Source organism: Lygodium microphyllum, chromosome 26 (genome assembly GCF_053477565.2).
Source record: "Lygodium microphyllum isolate KBCC chromosome 26, Lygodium_microphyllum_v1.1.10, whole genome shotgun sequence".
Lineage (NCBI taxonomy): Eukaryota > Viridiplantae > Streptophyta > Polypodiopsida > Schizaeales > Lygodiaceae > Lygodium > Lygodium microphyllum.
In genome coordinates, this window is record NC_141160.1 from 87,300,352 (window position 1) to 87,315,950 (window position 15,599).

A 15,599-nucleotide genomic window follows, 5' to 3' on the forward strand; every position below is an offset into this window, starting at 1 on the left:
TATTTTAATAATCTCACACTAAAACATATATCTTACCAACTTCTTACACTCTAAGGGCATTATTATTTTGACTTTAAACATTTATTCTATCAAATGTTATCCAAAATAATCAAACTTATCTTTTTCATGTACTAGTACCAATTTTGCACATTATAAAATCTTTAAGGTACCATTTTGTACATTATGGTATCATATCTTTTGTGCTTCACAAATATGATGCTAACAACCCTTAGCCAACTTCCAAAGCATTGCTCTAATCATTAATCTAATTGCACAAGATTTCAACAAGCACAAAAAACTCTTGCATATTGCTAAAAATGTGCTAATTTAATTGGCCATGCATTCAAGAATGCAAATTTGCAACTTGCTAGTTTGTTGTCTGTATGTCCCCCACCAAACTACTCTCCCCTTACAACATACCCATAATCAAAGATATACACCAAGGCCATACTAACACCTAGTACACCTTAACAAGGCATAATGTTAGAAACCATTCCATAAAATATGTTGCACTATATGACATAAATATATGCTTGATGTTGCTAAACATATAAGAAACAAAACAAAAGTTATGTGCACCTTCAGCAAGAAATATATGACATAAATATATGTTTGATGTTGCTAACCATATGTAGCCAAAATTAAGGAGGGAAAAACTAACTCCTAAAAAATTTCTTCCAACTATTGGAAAGCATCCTTCCACCCTTGTAAGCAAAGAAAGATGTTATCAATACTTGGGCACAATGACTTAAAAAAGCAATATGGCTACGATTTACTTAACAAACACACTTAAGAGAAAAAGGAAGAATGACTAAATATGAAAGCAAGAGGACATATCGTGCATTGAATCACTGCCCTTCGCTAGCTTTTGTTTTCTTATGTGTTCATTTTGATGGGTTGGTAAGGGAAAGAATCAAGCCCTTCAAACAAAAAAACCAAAAGACCTATAAAGTCCTACCTAACTAGAAGGGGTGATTTTCCACTCAAGAATAGGCTAGCTCCCCCTAACCATTACTATAGCATGCCCTTACATGCAATGCTAATAGACGTTGCTTATTTCGATAAGTTACAATTGAATACCTTGAAGAAGACACATGTACAATCAATTAATTATAGTCAAATAAATGTTACATCCAATTGTTGTAAGTACATTGAAAAACAAATATTGCATTACCTTGGAAAAACCACAATCAGCTTAATCGTTGAAGCTAGATAAAGCTCAATATAATTCATCACTTATAAAAAGTTACAAATGATGCCTAACATACACTATCAAGGTAGGCTTGTACTTCTGCTTGTTTAGGAAGTCCAATAATCTCAACATCTTCAGGGGAGTACTCAACTTTTATGAGTGTATTTATTTGTCCATATGCTTCTATGATATTAGATCTGTTAAAAAAGAAATTTTGTTCAAAGGACAACTCTCTCTCTCTCTCTCTCTCTCTCTCTCTCTCTCAAAAGATGGCCAGGAGTGGATGCTTTCACTTGTTGGAACAACAAAAAAGGGGCCAATGTGGTGGACTATGTAATGGGCTTGCCAGTGTTAATTCCAGAAATTAAGGCATTTAGAGATATTTGATAGGCGGATTAGCATAGTGATCAACCATGCGACCCTAAAATTTACTCTAGCACGTAGTCAGAGACAAGAAACATGCATATAGTCACACACATTCTCATATTAAGAATTTCTAGAGCAAACGTCGCATATCTATAGTGATGCAGTACGAGATGGCTTAAGTCAACTAGACCAACATGAACCACTGGAAGATGTCACTAGATCTCTAGTGAAGGTTTTACATGTTGACGTAGCTTCAAAGGCATTCCCATGTAAGATGGGCTCTACTGCAATATGGAGTTGTATTGCCCCTCAAAATGCTTGGTATGATGATGAGTGTAGACAACCGCCTACAGAGGGATATTACACGAGGGACATGCACACATAAGCACGCATGGAATGTCTTTTGTTATCTTGTGCAGAAAAAGAAGAGATTATCTAACCAAACTAGAGTCAGAGATGTATCAGCTCTTTTTTAGCAGAGACAACAAGAAGGCATGGATGAAATTTCACTAGAGACAACCCCCAATTCAATTGACATCACCTATGGTATGGCATGAACATGCTAGGGCACTGTATGATGTTTCATCACAAGAGCATATACCTTGTCCATCAAACACTACGCCATCATAGTGTGGTCTCTTTACGAAAAAGATGGTGAGATATGCCATTTGGAGGTTGAAGAATGGGAGAGCACATGATCAAGTTGGCCTTGTGGCAGAGCATTTTGCACATGCACGTTATGCACTGGCCCCTATCTTAGCGAATCTCTTCAATAGAGCCATATGTGAGGGGTTTCCAATAAGTTGGTGTGACCACACAATAGTGCCGATTTTTAAGAGTGGAGATCCATTGGTCGCTAACAACTACCGCACTTTTATGATTGGCCATATGCTAGCAAAGATATATGCCTCTATTATGGAGCATGAGTTGAGTTGGTGGGAAAGAAAATACGGTCTACAAGACAAGCAGGCTTCCACCACGGATACAATACGCTAGACCATATATTCACGCTAAGGGCCTTGATTGAGGAGGGACGATCACGAAGGCAAAAAAATCTATTGTTGCTTCGTGGACCTCCGCAAAGCCTTTGTTACTGTGCCACGTACAAGACTCGTGCAAAGATTGCAGGCCATTGGGGCCCCAAAGGATGTGCAATGGTGTATTTATGCATTGTATGAAACTGTGATAGGGAGAGTGCGAGTGCCTGGAGGCACAACAGACTCAATGTCTAGCACGGTGGGTGCAAAGCAAGGCTATCCCCTCTCTCCTTTGTTGTTTGGATTGTACATTGATGAGATTTCTGATTACATGCAGAGATGGGATGGTATGGGAGTTAACTTGGTTGGGGTACTAATACCAATTTTGTTATATGCTGATGATATGGTGCTTATCTCAAATTCACCAGAAGGACTACAACAGGCATCTAGATGCATTGCATGTATTCTATGAAGAAAAGGTCTCAAGGTTAATCTTGGAAAGGCTAAAATTATGGTCTTTAACACCTCAGCACCACACACACTTATTTAGAGAGGGGCTTGTTACGTCTTCTTTGCAAGGTAAAACCACTAGCGACAAGAACTCACAAGATGTGAAAGCAAGCCAAACCAAGGGTGACTCCCCTTCTTCAAATGGAATCAAAGAACAAAACTTGTTTGACAATAACTTCCTAAGGATAATAGATTTTGCACACACTGCCAAAGATTGGGTCATGTGGACGAGGAGTGTCATACCAAGGCCTAGAGTCTTTCTCCTAAGAAACCTCCATAGACCGTTGCAATTGCCACCACTTCGGTTGGTCAGTCCAGTGGGGCTATATCTTCCACTACTGCCCCATCTACTCCTTCGGCTGCTGGATATGTGGAACATGAAAAGCCTTAGTGGCCATCCTTCTCTACTACTGCAAGGTTGTTTGATTGGTCAACGAGTACTGATCCCATTGCACTTTATGCATCCACTTCACATTCACCTCCATCTAGCACTACCTCAACACCTCATTAGGCATTTCATTGGCAAAATCTTGCTAGTGGGTATCCATGATGATAAACACACACTTAGCTTAGCTCCATCTTCACACTCTTAGGTCTTTAGTATTGAGTCGGACCCATAGGATTTTTTCCTTAGATTTTCATTCATAAGTTTTCCATTGCATTTACTCTCACACACATATACATTGCATCATTACATTGTTCATTCAATTGCCTTTTTGTTTTAGTCTTGCTTTGTTTTTTGGAGCATCTCACTACTGACTTTTGTGCTTGAAGATCTTAATCTCTTTTGTAGGGTTTTGTTTTCAATGTAGAGCTAACATGCGGGTTTGCATCAATTCTACCTAGGCTAGAGACTAAGGATACACACTATTTCCTTCATGGTCTCATCATCTTAGGAGTTTTAGTCTTCTACTAGTATGGAAACTTTCCCTCCCAAGGAGGATAATGCAACACGTCTCTTCATGCCCTTCTCATTCTCTTGTATGATACAGTTGATTAATTGACTACCAACCATCTTTCCAAACACTTATAATTTAAAAAAGAAAAAGGTTCATTGTGGTTCCATCCGCCTTTGAAGGACTTGGTAGGCCATTGGACAGTCAACGACTACCCTTTGTCCGATACTATGTCCTCTCTGGGGAGACTACTTGACTCCCCTAGTAAGATAACCATCATCTTTGTAGTCTTGTAGGCCACTGGGTAGCCCACGTGAACCCTTTGTCTGATGCCCTAGCTGCTTTGGGGTAGAATGCCTTGGGAAAAATTGGGTTGGCCCTCTAGTTCTATTTTAGGGGTGAGAGTGAGTGTTGAGCTAAAAAATACATTGCATGCTGATTAGCCTCTTAAACAACCCCAAAACATGCTTATTTTATGCAAAACCCTAAAATGGGGCATGGTTCAAGAGAGTTTGTGAAACCCTAATTTTGGAGGGTCCATCTATATCTATAAATAGACAAACTGCCACCATTCAGTCTTCATCTCCTGTGCAATAGCTTGCATTTGATCTCCACCAGCCACGCGGCAAGTTCTACTTCATTAGGCGGTTGCTCCACTGTTGTGTCTGTAGCTTTTGGTTGCTGCCTGCCTTCTCCACCATTTTGTTGTCACCAGTTTCTGCAACCTCCACTGGGATCTAGGTTTGACAATTTTCTTCACTCCAACACTCCAGCTGATGATCATGGTACTTGGGATTCATCTCCAAAGAACGTCACTCTCCGACACTATTGCTCTACCCTTAGGCGCTCTATATGTTCTTCCGTTCATTTACAATATTCATTCGCTTCAAAGTTGTTCTCTTTCTCTCTCCTTTTGTTTGCATTTTGTTTTTGTGTTTGAGTTTTGACTTTTGCTTTTAGGGTTTGAGTTTTGCACATCCATGTCTGTATCATTGTGTTTTTGTCATGGTCATACTTGTTTCCTTAGTGCAAACCACCCTAGCATCTACTCCATAGTTTTCTTCACATTTCTCAACAATATGCAAACTTTGCTTGTGAAGGCATGATGGATTCTGTACTGCCTAGAAACCCTTTGCAGATTACCGATCAACCAATCAAAGGATTTTGTTCCTTGATATAGAAACTCAAATGAAAATTGATCCAGCAATTGCACCATATAGCCATTAAATACTTCCTGACTTGAAAAGAAGAGGAATTATAATGCAATGGAAGCTTGCCCAAGAAATAGCCATTAAATACTTCTTGACTTAAAAAGAAGAGGAATTGAAATGCAATGGAAGCTTTCCCAAGAAATTCGCAAAAGTACATGCCTATCTAAGCATTACAAACTCCAACCTAAAGTGATCACATACTACATACTACTACAAAACTTTCATTTCCAAGATCTCTCACAAGAACCCATGTCATGCATGATGTACATACGATCCAATTGACTTGATGTCACTATATGTTGTGCAGGATGCAAAGTGCACCCATGAGCTAATGAACACAGCCAAGGCCAAACATCTTGCTTCAAGACTGCTGATGCAAACTCATCCTAGTCAAGACCTTCTAGTGCATCCATTACATGGTATCTAGAAGTAGAATAGAAGGTCTCCATACACATGTTGAAATCTCTAGCTCTACCAAGAGAAAGACTTGATCTCAACTATCTCCATAAATCACGCCAAGACATTATTGGGTGTATAAACACCAACCAGCCAATAAAACCCTCATGTGTGATTTCAACTACTAGAATTTGCTAAATATAGAATTTTAATTGAAACAGTCTCCTGAAGCGATCATCAACACACCAAAATGCTTTATTGTAGTGACCCCAGCATAAAATAGTTTGAACCCATCGCATTGAATAATCAGCTTCTTTGTGACTCTTATGCTCAATAACACAAAGTGTGTCCCATTCATTTTCATGCAAAACATGCTAGATATCATGTTGTTTGCTACCAGAGCAAACATCATGGACATTCTCGGTGGCAATCTCCATTTACAATGTGAAAAAAACATAGATCTGAAGTTTATCTTGCCTCAATTTGAATGTGGAAAAAACTAAGATCCGGAGTTTATCCTGCCTCAATTTGACCTTGGATGCCAAAGCCTCAAGCAGTTCATTATCCAAGAAATTTGCCAAGACAACAAATGCATCTAGCCTAGCCATGAGACTTTGACTTCGAGGTGGAAGGTTTATCATCATTCTTGCACGTGAAGCGTAGATACCATCTATCCCAAGGAGTAACCACCTTGTCCTGTTTGTAAGAGGCAAGTCATGAGGAGGATCCTCTGGTCAATAAGCATATGGCCTCAAACTACAAGGTAGCTTTGAACCAAAAGGTCCTTTATTGTTTGCATTTTGCTTTGGGGAGGGCTTGTCCTTTCAACGTACGTATGTGCAAAAGGAATCTTGAGGGTTTGCCAAAGCAGCACCATGTTGCTATGGATATCTATCCAACTATGCTCAACATAGGCAACAACAATCTTGGCTACTTGGCATTTGTTCATGTCCCACTCAATAGGGCGGTTATTCATGCCAGAACCATCACGCATCATACCTGGGTCATTGTTTAAGTCACCTTGAACTTCCAGCTTTTTGGGACATTTAGCAATGAAGTGACCCAATTTCCCATAGGAGAAACCCCAATTCAACGCAACTCTATAAAAGCCTCTAGGGCCCATAAATATCTCCTCCACACAATCTTGTTGCAAAATTGCATGTACTACTGATGACTCCAAGAGAGCATGGGGATTCTAGCACTAAAGAATAATATAACCCCTTGCTCTTGAAAAGAAGAGCAGCATAACACTTTCTTAGCATCCACATGCATGTCCAAGACATCACTTTCATCAAAGTTTGAAAGGTTTTGCTGATTATGCTCCACATATTCTCCTAGTAGAGAATTAGCAAATTCCAACAAATGCTCCCAATCCAATTTTGTTGCCAACTTGTAGTCTTGGAACTTTGGCTACCTCCTTCTCTACGAGTCTTAGCATGCACAAGTACACCATGTCTCCTTGCTTCACTGATTTCTCCACATGTTTTGCACTGCAAGTGATGATGCAAGGCCTAATGTTTGTAGCAGGTTGTTTTGTTGATTGAACTGGAGCACTTGGGTTACTAGGTGCTGACTTTGTGGTTTAGCAAGAGACTCCTAGCTTGTTATTCTTCACCTATACTTTCATTGGTGCTTTGCTTGGGAGTTGCATTCTTTCACAAGGTACCCGCACAGCGTCTCCTTGCAAATCTAGTAGCATCTCATTGAATCCTTTGTCAAAGATTGTGATAAGTGAAACCAAACTCTAGAGCCAAAAGAGCAATAGACCACATTTTAGCAAACACTCAATTCAGCTTAACAGCAAATTCAGCAAGAAGAATGCACACAATTGGAGCTAGAGTGCTCCTGCACCACACATGACACCTGTTGGCCCCAAAGCTTGGTATCCCTTTTGGCATTTCCTTGGATTATTGATTTATGCTCAAAATTGATTACAAATGGCTCTATTTCAGCGATTTCTTGCGATACAACTAATCCAGGGGTGCACAATGACCTTGTCACCTTCAATGTTGGCCTCCAACCAACTATAGAGTGTTCAAAAATGCAAATGAACACTTCACCTTGCCAAAGCCTAAAAATTACAGCCAACATTTGAACCCAATTTCGCGGAGCATTTGCCTACACAATTGTCCTGCATAGTTTCCATACAATCCCACATTGTTCCTCTCACAACACAAAGATTTCTCACAATGAAACTGTAAGAACATCACTTTCTTCATAGCGCAATTGCGCAGAAAGTGCAGTAGGCTTAAGATCTCAAAGGAGAAGAAAGAATCTCAACTTGTAATGTTGTAATAGCATGTTTTTCGAGAGTTGGATGAGATTTTGGTTATCAGAGCAAATATTGGTACATAAAGAAATAAAGAGGAAATATATTAACATCTACATAAGGCCAATGTGGCTTATGAGAAAAAATCCAACGTACATACATGTCTAATGTCATCTCATTAGTAAGGTGAAGATAACATTAAAATAAGTGGCCTATGAAACAAAGCTAAGAATAACTTTACAATGGGACTACGCTAGAGTAGAATATGTCTAGTGTTGTCCCATCAGTAGAAAGAAAAGGAAACCTAGACTGAGTGCACAGTTCAGAGTAGGGAGAGTGAGCAGGAGTGAGAGCACAACACACTAAAAGTGTTTGGTACAGTGACAAGACGTACCACGTTAGGTTTAGATAATATATATAAAGTACAAGAGTGTAGGGATGCGTTCACACCCGAACACTGTAAAAGGCACGGTGAGTCTTTATTCCCAACAACCTCCCACCTAAAGGCAACGTGCCCAAAGGTAGAGAAAAGAATAAGCTAAGTCTATGCATGTACAAAGCTGAAGTATACATATACTATCTAACCCCATCACCTGGCGGCAATGAGAAAACTGCTCTATTAGAAGACCCTTTGTGAGAAGGTCTGCAAGGTTATCATCTTTATGTATCTTGACAAGCTCAACGCTCTTGTTGTCAAGTATATCCCTGATAAAATGATACTTCACCTATATGTGCTTTGTCTTTGCGTGAAAGACAGGATTCTGTGCTAGCATGATAGCACTATGACTATCACAATGGAGGATATGAACCTTTGTAATACCAAGCTCTCTCACCAGACGTAAAAGCCATAAAGCCTATTTGCATGCCTCAGTGGCAGCCACATACTGTGTCTCTATAGTAGACAATGCAACACCCATTTGCAGCCTGGATATCCAAGAGACTGCTCTCCCTGTGAACGTGAATACATATCCTAAAGTAGACTTCCTGCAGTCAAGATGACCAGCATAGTCTGCATCCGTGAAGCCAACAATACATGAATTTTGCTTCGCAAAGCAGATACACAAATCCTCGGTGTCCTTAAGGTATCTCAAGATACCCTTCACTACTTCCCAATGCTTTTTGCCAAGATATGCCATGTATTTGCTAACCACTCCCGCTGCAAATGCAATGTCAGGACGTGTGGCAACCATAGCGTACATCAAGCTACCAACAGCTGAAGCATAAGGTATATAGCTTATAGATACAAACAATTGAAGAAAATCAATAATTTACTACTGATGCCCTGTCTCAACAACCTATAAATACTATCACTTGTTGTTGATTGGTCTTCTCCTATCCATAGCTGCCTCAGAAGGTCCTCCAATGGTTGTAGCTCAAACCAACAGCATCTCGTTCCTCTCTTACAAGTTGAATACACTAAAATGCTTCTCTCTAACCTCTAAAGATGTTTTTCAATCTCGCATGGGCATTTTTGATAAGTGGCAATATTCCCAAATGGTTTTTTTTCAATATTATCCATAATTAAATATTAATTTTCAATCTTTAAATAGTGAAAATTAATCTAATAATTATTTCGATACCCTGAAAAATAATCTGACTGGCCAATTGGCTTGGCAACTTTCATTCCTAAGTGTCTTTGGCCATCTTTGACCATCAAATTGACGTTAGATACCATTAAACGCCACTTCTTTAGTATCACTAACTAACACTTATGGCCAAATGGATGGCCTAGACCAACAACTGGCACACCAGATATCGTAAATTTACTCTATCCCTAGTTACACCTCACATGTGCAACATTTACTTAACCATGTGATTAAAAATTAATCCACATGTTAAGTGAGGTTTTAAAAATACATGTCGTCATGATAGACTATTTAGAATGCAAAGCAACCTTTTTTCCTTTAACATTGAGAACGGAATGCATAAATTCAACAAAATAAGGTTTTTGAATTAACTACTCCAGGTTCACAACACTTGCCAACTGTGCCTCGAACACTGTATTTCCTTCTTGAGCACCTTGGACTTGTGGAGTTGCATGTGAGTTGCATGCTTCTCGATCACATTTGTTGCTTGATGTCTTGAAGCATTTTTAGCATTTAGTGACTCAAAACCATTTGTGTTGACTACCTTTCAACACGGGATTCCTGTTCCTCACTTCTATTACCACTATTATGTGACATCTTTTACCGTTTGTCCCTTGCTGTACACTGTTTTGAGCAAGTATAAACCTTGCTGTAACTGAATTACAACAAGCCAAAATGCATGTGTTTACATCTTGAGACAACCATAAGCTCACCTCCTTCAGAAAGATGGTGAGGTCCTAAAGCGACAGAACCATGGAGCCAGCCTTTGGAAGCCACAAGATCAATAGACTACATTTTATCAAACACTCAATTCATCTTAACAATAAATTCAACAGTTCACACATACTTGGAGCTAGACTGCTCGTGCACCACAGATGACACTTTCCGGCTGCAAAGCTTGGTGCCCTTGTCAGTATTTCTTTAGATTACTAATGTATGCTCCAAGTTGGTTACAAATAGTTGTATTTCAACGATCTATCAGGACACAATTGATCGATGGGTGCACAAAGACCTTATCATATTTAATGTTAGCCTCCAACCAACTATAAAGTGTTAAAAAATGCAACTGAATACTTTATCCTCCTCAACCCTAAAAGTTATAACTAGCATTTCAACCCAATTTTGTGGAGCATTCGCTTAGACAATTGTCCTCCATAGTTCCCATGCAACCCCATGTTGTTCCTCTCACAAATAGAGGGATTTCTTGCAATGAAATTGTGAGAAAGTCACTTTCTTTACGACAAAGTTGCCCAAAAAGCGCACTAGGCTTAAGATCTCAAAGGAAAAGAAAGGATCTCAGCCCATAGTGCTATAATAGCATGTTTTTTTAATGCTTAGTTCAAAAACAAATTATTGTATAAAATTCTAAGAACGTCACTTTCTTCGTAACAAAGTTATCTAAAAAACGCACTAGGCTTGAGATCTCATAGAAAAACAAAAGATCTCAACCCATCGTACTGTAATAACATGTTTTTATGATGTTTAGTTTAAAAACACATTATTACATGAAATTGTAAGAATGTCACTTTCTTCGCAACAAAGTTGCCCAAAGAGTGTCCAAAGAGTGTACTAATCTTGAGATCTCAAAGAAAAAGAAGGAATCTCAACCCATGGTGCTGTAATAACTTGTATTTCTCATGTTTAGTTCAAGAATAACAGCATATCTTGCTATGTAAACGAAGTTACAAAGCTACCCAATGCTAGCTTATATTTCATGGTTGAAACCTGCAATTATTATAGCAAAGAATAGAAGAATGGCTGTCTCTAAAGTTGGGCTGCTCAAAATAAGAGAGGAGTCCCAAATAGCCAAGATAAGCTTTCCAAATAAGTAACTAATTGCTTCTTAATTAAATCTCGTTTTGATCAAGGGATAATTAAGAACTTGGCCATTAATCATAAATAAGCTACTCATTGGACCAACCTTAAGCTTAGGATCTGTTTTATAACTCAAGTATCCTAGATGAGTTGCTTACTGGGCGAGACTTTCAAAAACTCAATTCTAAGGTGCAAAATTTCAACTTTATGGAAGTTTCACATTACACCTTGTTACTTTTATCTAGCTCTTATACCACATAGATTGTATAATTATTCACTGCATGTTCAATTGTCAAACTCTTCATTGCCAATGCAATGATCACCATGAAAAGAGCTAGGGGTACCAGAATTGAAGTTTATTTTAATAAAAATTATGTGTGAAGTTTCATTAAATCATTAAGTTCATTTCTTATTCTGGTGACTACCTGAGGATCATGCAAAGCCTTTTTTTTTCAAAGATCGTCTTTAAATTCTTATCTCAACTGTTCTGACTTCACAATCATAGTAAATCATATTCTCAACATAAACCATGGATGAAACTATCAATGGCATTTATTAGCATGTTGCTCTCCATGGAACCAACTGTAAACCATTGAAAACTGAGCATAAACTGATCATTTGCTGATTTGAGAAATAACCACAAACTCCAATGAATATGGCCCTAAATTTGTCACAAATTCATTGCAAAAACTAATCAGCAATCGACTCAAAAACAAATGCAAAATTGATCCCAAAGTGACCATAAATGGTTCTCAAACTGATCAAAAACTGAGCCAAAACTTATTAGAATACGATCTCAAAACTCAGACAAAAGCTCATGCCCAACTGATCATTAACTGATCCCAAACTGATGCAAAAGTATAGTCTCAAAGCCGTGGTAACAACCATACTCATCTGCATACATCTCACAGTGACTAGTACATTGAGTAGTGACCCCATGGCAAACATACTATTAGCACAGTACCTTGGATACATACTAAATACATCCAAGATCCACTACATACAAGAGTTGTCCACAATTGGAGGAGTGGAAGTGCTACCTTCCCCTTGAGCATCAAGTAATACTCCGGACCCTTACTCTACCGAACCTCAGTGAGCCTGAACTAAAGTTGGCTCTAACTAAAAGGCATCTAGGTAAAGTTGCAACAACTAAGAATGGTCTGTCAAGTCATCCTCTTCCATCTATTTTGCATCCATTGGTGAATAATTCTGGAACTTCACCAAATATCTCATGGAAACTTTACCTCTAATATTTCTTTTCTTATGTACCAAGTTCTGCTCAGGTACCAAAATCTCATGTAGCTTCTTAACCTTGGGCTAAATTTCAGCAGACATATCCTCTGGCACATCACCACAAAAAGACCTCAATAAACTAACATGAAAGGCATTGTGTAACCGCCAATGTGGAGGTAATTTCAGCCGATATACCACATCACTAATCTTCTTCAATACTTGGAAGGGTCCATAGTATCTCATACTCAACTTTGGATACCTCTCTCTCTCTTTCATCTTTTTCAACCTTGTTTTCTCAAGATGCAACAATACATAATCACCCTTTGCAAATTGTAAAGCATGTCTATGGCGATCAACTGTCTTCTTTTGATTTTCTTGTGATCTTTTAAGTGCATACTTTATCTTTGCATAGGTTGATTCAAGTTTTCCAAATAATGATCAACCTCAAAGAACTTATCCTTAGTCTGCAAGATAGGTGGTACCTTCTTGCCACCCCCAACCACCTCAAATGGAGCTTTGCTAGTGAAACTATGCATTGTATTGTTATAACTCAACTAATGGCAAATACTACTCCCACTATGTCTTGTGATTTGTTATATAGCACCACCTCAAAAGATCCAACATTGTGGAATTGGTTTTTTTAGATTGGCCATCTATCTACGGATGGAAGGATGATGAGAATTGCAACATGGTATCCATATTCTCAAAATAAATTGATCATACAAGGTTTTGATAATTGACGATTGATTCTGGTATACCATGATATTTAAAGATGTATTGTAAAAACAATTGTGCCATATGATCAACCCTTATTTTCTTCCTCATTGGAATGAAATGGGCCTATTTGTTGAACTTGCAAATGATAGTCCATGTCCCATCATTCCCTACAGGTTTCCTAGGAAGCTCAAAAATAGAATCCATTACAATGCTCTATCAAGGCCTATCTGAAATAGACAAGGGTTGCAAAAAGCCCAACATCTTTTGCCTATCATGCTTTATCTTTTGAGATACAATGCATGTCTTGACAAATTGCTCTATATCATGCCTCAAAGCTGGCCAATAAAAAAAATGCTCCCCTGCCTTAAATGTGGCGTCAATATCTAAGCATCCTGCATATGAAGGAGTATGAATTTCAATGATAACTCTAGGTCTCAACTGCTTTGTGACACACAGTCGTCCATGCATCATCAAAAATCCATCTCTAAGCACAAAGTGCTCCTACCTCTGGCCATTGCAAACATAGTTGTCAGGTACGAGAAGTACGGTACGGTACGGTACGATAAAATACGGTACTAAATGGTACCTTAAGATTTTATAAGATACGGTACGATATTAGTACGAAAAAAAAATTTAACTTCATTATTTTGAACTATAGATGATAGAATAGATGTTAAGAGTCTAAATAGCAATGCTATTGGAGTATATAAGATGAATACTTGAGGGTAACACGCCAAAACCTCTATGGCATATGCCGCATGCGCAACATGCGCTACAACTTACAAGTACATACATAGGAGTGGATACATCATACATGAATGATCATACGAATAAGAGGCATGTTTACTTGAGAGAGAGAAGGTTGAGAGAGAGAAAGAGAGAGAGAGAGAGAGAAGGTTGAGAGAGAGAGATGAAATGACATGAGATGCTTTATGAACGTCTACAAGAGGCCAAAATGACCTGTGAGACCAACAATTACCAAACAAACCACCTAAGGTTTTGGTGAAAGATTTACAAATTTTGTTATGGTTTTGTTTGGCACTGCTAAGGCTAAAGCAGCTACCAACGATACATTCACTAATTCGTATACTCTCAGAAGGTACATTAGGCCAAGCTATCCTCTGGCCTAGTTTTATTAGCAATGTGTACTAATGCTTTGGATTGGGTGGTGCAAAATGAGCTGTGAACAAAGGTAAAATTAATAGGATTAAGCTACTTGATGATTCTCAAATGGTGCTGAATTTATTTATTGAAACATCAATTAGAAACGTTTGGAACTGCTTGAATACCTTATGTATGGCCTTTGGCTCTAGGATAAATCATAACAAAACATGTATGAGGACTAATCAAGCTTCCACCCCCTTTCTTGGTTGATCGATCAAGGCTACAAAATCACCACCACCAACAACAACAACAACCACGCAAAAAAAAACAAAAAAAAACTTGTTTTCGGTACGATTTCGTATGGTACAGTACGGTACGAACCGTATAGTACGAACCAATTCGTACTACATACGAGTGCAGCTAAGATTGCAAAGTTGATTATTAACATTAGTAAAGTCCGAATCAGCAGCATATTGCTCTCTCATGGCATCCAACTCAATGTGATAAATCATGCTCATGGCTGAATTGTATGGCTTACGTGGTAGAGCATCAACCACAATATTCTTTTTACCATCATATGTATAATCTGAAAAATGAAACATAGAGAGAAAATCTACCCATCTCATATGTTTCTCTAATAACTTTGTCTACGTCAGAAAGTACTTCAAAGTCCAATTATCTGTTTGCACCATAAAACCAACCCCCAACAAATAATTTTTTCACATAGACAATGTAAGAATCACAGTCAAAAGTGCGTTCTCATAGACCTACAAATTCCTCTCTGCACTGTGGAGAATTCGGCTCTCATAAGCCACAACTCGGCTATCTTACATAAGAACGGTCCCAATGTTGTTATCACATGCATCACACTGAACGACAAATGACCTCTTTAGATTGGGCAATACAAGCACAGGATCTAAAGCCATATTTTCCTTTGATTTTTCAAGTGCTAAAATTTCCACTGCTGTCCATTTAAATGACACATTCTTCTTTTGTAAAGCATGCAATGGAGATGCAATTTCAGCAAGCCTATGTACATACTTTTTGTAGTAAGAACATAAACCCAAGAAGCTGCAAATCTCATGTACATTTCTCAAAGGTGGCCATGAGCATATTGCCTGGACCTTTGTAGAGTCTATGTGAATACCATCAGCCAATACAATATACCCCAAAAAGTAGATCTCATGCAAAAAAAAATCACTTTTATTATCATTGATAATAACCAACCTATGCTTAGATAGTTCATTGAACATAATATCCAAGTGCCTTCTATGCTCTACCTCATTCTTTGAGTAGACAATCATGCCATCAAAGAAAGTCCCCACAA

General features: G+C 38.4%; 1 protein-coding gene across 5 annotated transcripts in view; it reads right to left on the reverse strand.

Annotated features, from left to right (window-relative positions):
- Positions 1–379: 379 nt before the first annotated feature.
- The window catches only part of LOC148013507 (sec34-like family protein), a 131,768-nt gene continuing 116,548 nt past the window's right edge, over positions 380–15,599 (reverse strand). Inside the window, exon 26 of one of the 5 annotated variants that reach the window (XM_087668547.1) lies at positions 380–704. In XM_087668547.1, the coding sequence (XP_087524673.1) occupies positions 458–704 (247 nt within the window). In that variant the 3' untranslated portion in view covers positions 380–457. Of the gene's footprint in view, positions 705–1,072; positions 1,390–15,599 lie in introns of those variants that run through there. The other 4 variants (XM_087668548.1, XM_087668550.1, XM_087668546.1 and 1 more) reach the window with 4 other exon arrangements.